We start from the raw sequence: 7,706 nt of genomic DNA on the forward strand, positions 1-7,706 counted from the left end.
ATCCATCCATCCATCCATCCATCCATCCATCCATCCATCCATCCATCATCTTCTGCTTCAGGGTTGTGGGGGCAGCAGCTTTACCAGGGAGGCACAGACATCAACAGCCACCTCTTCAACTCTTCTAGGAGGACCCCAAATATCCTGATGCATGCTCAATAATTCAGGTAGAAAAATCTAAAAAAGTTAAGTCTGGTCCTCTGGACATTCACAAAACAAACAAGAAATTGTTGTTTGTTTGTTTTGTTTTTTGAATTACCAGAGGACCAGACTTTACTTTTTTAGATTAATAAGTAATGCATTTATGTTTTTAAATTTAACAAACCTTTAAAATTTAGGGACAAAATTTAATCTAATTGTTTTCAAGTCTGTAGCTTATTGTAAAAGCAGTTTCAAAGATTACAGCACAGTGTGATGTTTTGCAATTTTAACATGAACCTTGTGCATATCTGTAAATAATAAAAGTGAAGATATTTTTAATACATCTTTATTGTAAAAATCTATACTAAAATGGAAAGCACATGGGTTTAAAGCAGACAGGGAAGGCAATAAGGTAGGATTATGAATCAGGTTTAAAAGTTACAGCTCATGAGGTACTCCTTTAGAGCATGACATCTCTTCCACAACATTGTGTGACAAAGCCTTCAGGGTGTTCTTCTTCTAATATGTTTAGTGGTGGCTAGTAAATAGCTTAAGGGAGCACTACCGCCACCAGGTGGTAAGACGAGTTGGATTCTAGTCCCCGCCTACAGAGCCAGTCCAGAAGTGTAAATGGAAACGCAACAAGACACGAGCCGATCTGAACCGACCCGAACTGACCTGATCCGCACCGTAACAGTGGAAAAGGGGCATAAGAGACTGGAGGAAACAGACCTGCTGGAGGAGACAAAGAGCTCTCTCTCTCTCTGTAAAGCTGCTGATGTCATCTTAAACATGTGTCACCTCTGTGGTCTGCCTGTCCCGCATTGCCGCCTGGATGACCATGATCCAGAGGACCACTTGGCTCCGACTCTAGCCATCCTTGTCCGAGGCTGCAGAAAGACCTGCTGGAGGGCCCCATCTCCCCCAGAGGCGCTGTTCGGGGCCAACTTCAGGACCACCCTTGAGAAATCGCAGAGGTCCGAGGAGGTCCCAGAGACTGTACACCATCTGGTGACGTCACAATCCTCCTCCCACCCCTCTGGCCGCTGGAGGGACCGCTGTGGCCAGCAACAGCAGCAGAGGTGCTCCACAGCTGCAGCACCGCCGACGGCCCCCTCCACCAGGGAACAGCTCCTTGAGGGGAATGTGTATGTTTTTTGATGGGGTATGTTTTGAAATATAACAGAAACATCTCTGAAAGTAAAGTTTCATCTGATTCCAGCCTGACTGTCAGATCAACTGAGCTCACAGCTACATCTCTTCACACTTTCCCCACACAGAACGAGCCGGTAACTTCTAAACAGCGTTTTAAATGGCACTACAGTTCTGTAAATATCGCAAAACACTCGTCTGCCACGTTAGCTAAAAATTATATTTTTGCAGCAGACCGAGTCCGGTAAAATCCCTCGCTCTTAGCCAGTGCCTGTTTTTATTTTCTGCCGTTTTCTATCATCTCACTGCGCAGTGGGAGTAAAAGTTTTTTCTCCACAACAGCTGCAGCCTCCACCGAAACAGCGTTTTCACTCAGAAAGCGCTCACGCCTCCTCTCAGTGTGCGTAGGCCCACCCCAGCTGGTTCTTCATTTTTCTGACTGTGTAGCATGCGTGCATTGAGTTTAACAGAAATGTAACGAGAGACGTTATTTATCTTTGACCCATCAAAATGAATGCGGTCATTTATTTACAGAATCAAAGTTTAACATCAAACATTTACATTAATTTGGCAAAATATGAAAACAATAACATGGCTAGTTTCACAGGAAGTGGGAACAATACGGAGATTGTTGTCACTTTTCAGCAGAACAGCAGACATCAATCACACGGCGGTGATTGAGAAACTTTGCTTCAGACATTTCTAAAATATCTGTAATGATTTTAGGAGAAAGGAGAGTTTAAGATGGAAAATGGAGATTTATCTTACAGAGAGATGTGTGAGGGAATTTATCTGTTTGACCAGAACGTGCACGCTCCTTCAGATCTCAGCTTGGCCACGGTACGCTTGGTCGAAATAGAACTTTTACCTGGTTGATGATAGATCAGGTCGGCGTGAAGTCCTTCTTTTGACTCTTTCAGCGTCTCCGTTGAGAACAGCTAAAATACTTTTAGGAGTCGTGTGAGGTTATCCAAACAGAAGTTATAATTCCCAAAATCGTCTCTGGATTCTGGATTCCAATAGAAGCATCCTGGACGCCTGCGTTAGCATCCAAGAACTCTGAACTCTTTAACTCTCTTCAGAGAGTTAAAGTCTGGAACTCTTCTCCAGGAAAAACTTTCAAGCTCTGAAAAACTCCCCTGTTGAACTGGAAAGTCGCCACATTTAAATGGGTTCGACTTCCGGGTCATTTGAGAGCTTTTTGATTGGTCGATGGACCAGAACAGAGGTGTGGTTTGTGATGTAAGGTGTTATGGAAAGTCAAGGATTGTTTAAAACAGACAGAAAGATTATTGGAGAAAACCAGTCTCAGTGGCGTCTCTTCTCCTAGTATCTGCTGTAAAAGTTAAACATGACATTTCTTTTCAGTAAACTTTTTAGTTGACCGAAGCCTGAACTTTGACACACACTTACAGACTTGCTCATTGAAGACAGAAAAATCAAGAAATGCATATTACCCTGATTTCTTCTTTGAATGAGGAATAAAAATCATTACTTACTGTTTATGTAAATAAAAATGAGTAGTTCTCTTCAACCTGTAAACATTGTTTGAACTAACACAATTTGATTATCAAAACATTTGTAAAATAGTAATGATCATAGAGAATTGTCATTTCTACTTGATTAATTCAAGAAAGAAAGTCTCAGGATGGGTCAAACTGTATTTCTGGATGCAGATCAATGAAATGACAGTTTCTGTCCCACAAGGTTCTTAAGGTCAAGGGTTTTGACCTTAGGTTAGGTTCACTACAATCTGTTCGCCACACGGGAGAACTCCCAGTGTCAATTATGGTTCTCACTGAGCTCACGCGACAACCCACCGTTAGGAGTGGACGCCTTCGCTCACAGCCCTTGGCCAAAAATGCTCCTTTATGCGTTCCCCCCAGTCCTGCTGATATCAAGGACCCTGGACCGGGAGGAAGAACTGTCAGTCATCCTCGTAACTCCCGAGCGCATAAGTGCTCCGTGGTTCCCGAATCTGCAGCGACTGATATCGGGTCGGCCGTGGAAACTGCCGCGGGGGGTGGAGGGTAGGGGTTGAACGAGTATATAATTTTTAAACTCAACATTAACATAATAAAACCCGAGTAGAACTCGAGTATTTGATGACGTCCTAGATCTCAAGATACAAAAATAAATAAATAAATAAATAAAACCGAAATAAAAGGTAATTATTTACAAAAAAAATTACCAACAAAACATTAGGAGCGTATATTATTTTCCAACCATTTATCATACTGCAAATAAGTCACAGGAAAAACTAAACTATTAGTTATTATTATTAAACTGCAAACGTGAAGAAGCATGCAGCACGTCAGAAACGAAACTTAAAACAGTGGATGGGCGGTGGATTGGACCCGGTGTTACACCATACTCTGTGACCTGCAACAGTGCAACACCGCCCCCTATGGTCATACGGTGGTCACATAATATGACGTCACTACGGTTACTCGACATTACATTTTTAACCTCGATAGAGGTCCTAGCAATCGATGTGTAGATTACTCGAGTACTCTGGTAATGCCCTAGTGGGGGGTGGGGGCACCCTCCTCCAAGCAAGAAGAGCGATCAGGAGTTACCCAGAAATAGGTCAGCACCTTTGGGTCTGGCCGCTGAACGGATCCATTTAGAAAAAGATGGGCCTTCCACAAGATGTGGTGTGTACGTTTCAGGGCACACGAGCTACTTCTACAACAACGCTGTACACATCAAGTGGACCGTTTTTCAGCACTGGTGCGCAGAGAAAGGCGTGGAGGCCATCTCATGTCCACTAGGTGGCATGCTGTCATTTCTACAGCAACTGATGGACAGAAATTTAGCGTTCAGCACAATTTAAACTTATGCTGCAGCTATTTCTTCCTGTCATGAGGTTTTTCAGTGACAGAACAGTTCTTAACCACCCGCTGATGAAGCGTTTTCTGAAAGGTGTACAGAGACACAGACCTGTGTCACGTCCACTAGCTCCACTTTGGGACCTAATGATGGTCCTGCACGCTCTGATCAAAGCTCCTTTTGAGCCTTTAAATCAGGTTTCACTTAAATTTCTGTCATTAAAAACAGCCCTGCTGTTAGCTCTGACATTGGCAAAGAGAGTGAGTGATCATCTGCTATCTCTGTTGCTCCATCATGTCTCAGAATTCAAGCTGCCGGCAGTTCAGCTGTACTGCGTTTTAACCCTGCTCTGAAAAGCATCACAAGCTCATTCTAATCGAGAGTGATAACCTTGGATGGGTTTTACGCTCCTCCTCATAATTCTGAAGAGGAAGCAACATCTCACCTCCTCTGTCCCGTGTGCGCGTTTTAGTGTTACGTGGTACACACGGCCGCACTGCGCCGTTCTCAGCGTTTGTTCGTGCATTACAGGGACAGCTCTTCAGGTCACCCTCTATCCACCCAGTGCCTCTCACACTGGTTGTGTGAGGCTATTTCTGAAGCTTATAGTTCATCTGGGTTGGACCCTCCAGAGAATCTCAGAGCACACTCCACCAGAAGGTTTTCATCCTCCATGGCTCTGCATGGAGGGATGACAATGGAGGATATTTGTATGGCGGCTGCCTGGTCATCGCCATGTTCAATTATTCGTTTTATCTACGTGATGTTTCTACTTTGTCCATTACCCATTCTGTTCTCAGGGTTCTGACAGAATGATTATTATTATTTGTTTCATGGAGCTTCACTTTTGGGCTCACACCTGCCTGCAGGCAGTTGCAGTGTGAAATATTTATTATCAGTCACAAGTTCATGACTGCTGATTTTATCGTTATTAATCAGTTCATCCTGAGGAGCTGTTGGTCTGCTCTGTTCATCGTTACACTGTTACAATTCGTATCCTCCGTTGTTCTTATTCACAGCAGCAGGTCTGCTATCTCAGCCTTTTTTCCTCACTAGAGATCTTTAATCCGGTGCGCTTCTGTGCATGGAGCATGCAATTACGCAGTACGTAATTACGCCCACAGAAGGCTGAGTGGTGAAATGTTTTTTTTTTTGTGCAAGCAGGTGCTTCATGTTGTGTCCGAGTGGATCCAGTGAGGCATAGACTACATCCTTCTTCGCCTTTAACCTACTAGTGATAGCCTTAAAGGGCGAAGCCTATACGAAATAGAACGTTGGTTACGTACTGTAACCCCAGATTCTATGAGTATAGGCGCAGCCCTTTAAGCTCTGGGCCTCACTGGTTCCTAAATGGCTGAAGAAAAAAGCTATTTGGGAGCCGATTACACGGTCTCAACGTAATTTATACGGACCGGGGGTGAGGCCCACACAGCAGGTGGGCGTGGACTAAAGTTTTCAGTGCTGCACGCGAAGGGATAAACCCACTAGCGATAGCCTTAAAGGGCTGTGCCTATACTCATAGAATCTGGGGTTACAGTACGTAACCAACATTTGCATTCACACTGCACTGTACAGCCGAGCCAACCTGTTTGAACCAACCTGTTCCCCCACTCGCCTGTGGTGGCGCTGCACCAAGAACTAATGAAAGAAACGACACAAAAACCTCTGAAGAAGATACTTCTTCTGGAAATAAAAACAAAAACGGAGTGGCGTCAAATCTTAGCAGTTTTAGGAGTTATATTTTGTCTTTTTTCAAAAATAGACTCAGCATGAGCGGAAGATGAGGCAGAAGACCATGGAGAATGTTGTTTTTCACACAAGGCAGCTGACAGCTCAATATGAGGTAAGAGAAATGCGTGTTTGTTTGCCCTGCGCTGTACACTTCTTGCTTATGGAGCAAGGCCCGGTCTGCTTGCATTCACACTGTACTTGAACCGCGTTGGAGTTTTCTTCTACTGGACCGAGACCTAGGTTTTAGACCAGGCCAGAGTTCGCCTTTTTGTTCCGTGACAGAGTTCGATGGCGCGTTCACACCTCCCCAAATGAACCGGACTTCCTAGGCAAATGGGCTAGAATTCGGGACAACAGGGCTGGTGTGAATGCACCCATAGATGTTTAACAATCCGTTAAAATACATCAGAATGCAGGAAATGGCATCTGCTTTATTCACAATTTTCTGGGGGAGGACCCCCAGACCCCCTCCCACATTACAAATGCTTCTGATGCCAATGATTAAACCTGGAAATAAAAATAGAAAACTAAGCAAAAAGGCCTTCTCTTATTCTGCTCCTGTAACCTGTAACTCCTTGTAAAAAGATCTGAAGCTCTTGACCTTGACCTCTCTGAGGGATTTTAAACATCTGCTAAGTTCATGGGAAAAACCAGCGCAGACATGTTCCTGTTTTTAGTATTTTACATCACTTCATAATATAGCTGTTTTTGTTTAGTTTGTATTTAATTTCTTCTATTTACTTTTCATTTTATAAGCTTTTATATGATTGTCTATTCTTGTCTGTACCTCATCTGTGTTCTTTGTTAAAAACAGGTATCTCTTGTAAATGAGTCCTCAAGGCTCAATAAGACTAACTTGTAGAAATAAAAGATGAATCTATGAATTTCATTAAGTACTCCAGAGAAAACTTTCAACAGTTTATTCCAGTAAAATAATATTTGGAAGATAAAATGTTTTGTCTTTCAAATGTTCAAGAGTAACCTTGTTTTTCTCCAACAAGTAAACAAATTAGGGAATGTTTGAAATGAAAGCATGCAAATGCATCGTATGCGAGTTCATATTTGCATCATATCACTCAGTTTGTTTCAGAGCGACGTCCACTCACTGAGCATTGGTGAAAAGAAGACCTCCGAGGTGGGGCTGGTTTTCTTCCACTTGTAGAGTGGGATGGGCTTCCCAGTACCGGACGAGCACGTTAAAGTCACATTTCCTTTCAGGACCGGCTTCTCTGACAAAGAGCACTTAGGAACAGACGGAGGGACTGAAAGACAAACAGACTGGTTTACAGCATGGTGTTTGAATCCAACGGTTCACAGAAAACATTTTTCTTACCTCTCACATCCAGATCAAACTCCACAGGAGACACAGATGGAACGATGACCTGACACAAGTACCGTCCTGAGTCCGACTCCTGGGTGTTGTTGATGTACAGAGACACGTCCTGTGATGGCATGCTGGCAACAAAACCAGCACGGCCCCTGAACTGGGAGGAGCCCAGGTTCACGGATCCTTTGGTGTAGCTGATGATCTGAACAGTGAGACAAAACACCAACAGAAATGTCTGGATTATTCACTTTACTGCACAGGATCAAGCAAAGCCCATGATCCTCACGTCTATGTCAGTGTGATTATTAGTGTCTGAAGAGTCAGACAGTTTACAAACAAAACAATATTTTATGTAAAAAAGTAAAAAAAAAAAAAAAAAAAATCAGTTTCTCAGAAAGCTGTATCAGAAATGCTATTGACCTTCTTGAATGCCCCCCCCCCGACTGATAAAGCATGCATGCATGCATGCATGGATGGATGGATGGATGCATCCATCCATCCATCCATCCATCCATCCATCCAT

General features: G+C 43.4%; 1 protein-coding gene across 1 annotated transcript in view; it reads right to left on the reverse strand.

Moving 5' to 3' along the window:
• The window catches only part of esama (endothelial cell adhesion molecule a), a 241,575-nt gene that overhangs the window by 51,197 nt on the left and 182,672 nt on the right, over positions 1–7,706 (reverse strand). Inside the window, exons 3-4 of the mRNA XM_037687646.1 lie at positions 7,190–7,385; positions 6,963–7,118 (exon numbers count right to left, since the gene is read on the reverse strand). Coding sequence (XP_037543574.1) covers positions 6,963–7,118; positions 7,190–7,385 — 352 coding nt within the window. The remainder of the gene's footprint in view (positions 1–6,962; positions 7,119–7,189; positions 7,386–7,706) is intronic.

The sequence above is a fragment of the Nematolebias whitei genome, chromosome 14 (assembly GCF_014905685.2).
Source record: "Nematolebias whitei isolate Nwh7 chromosome 14, NemWhi1, whole genome shotgun sequence".
In the NCBI taxonomy this organism is placed as follows: Eukaryota; Metazoa; Chordata; class Actinopteri; order Cyprinodontiformes; family Rivulidae; genus Nematolebias; species Nematolebias whitei.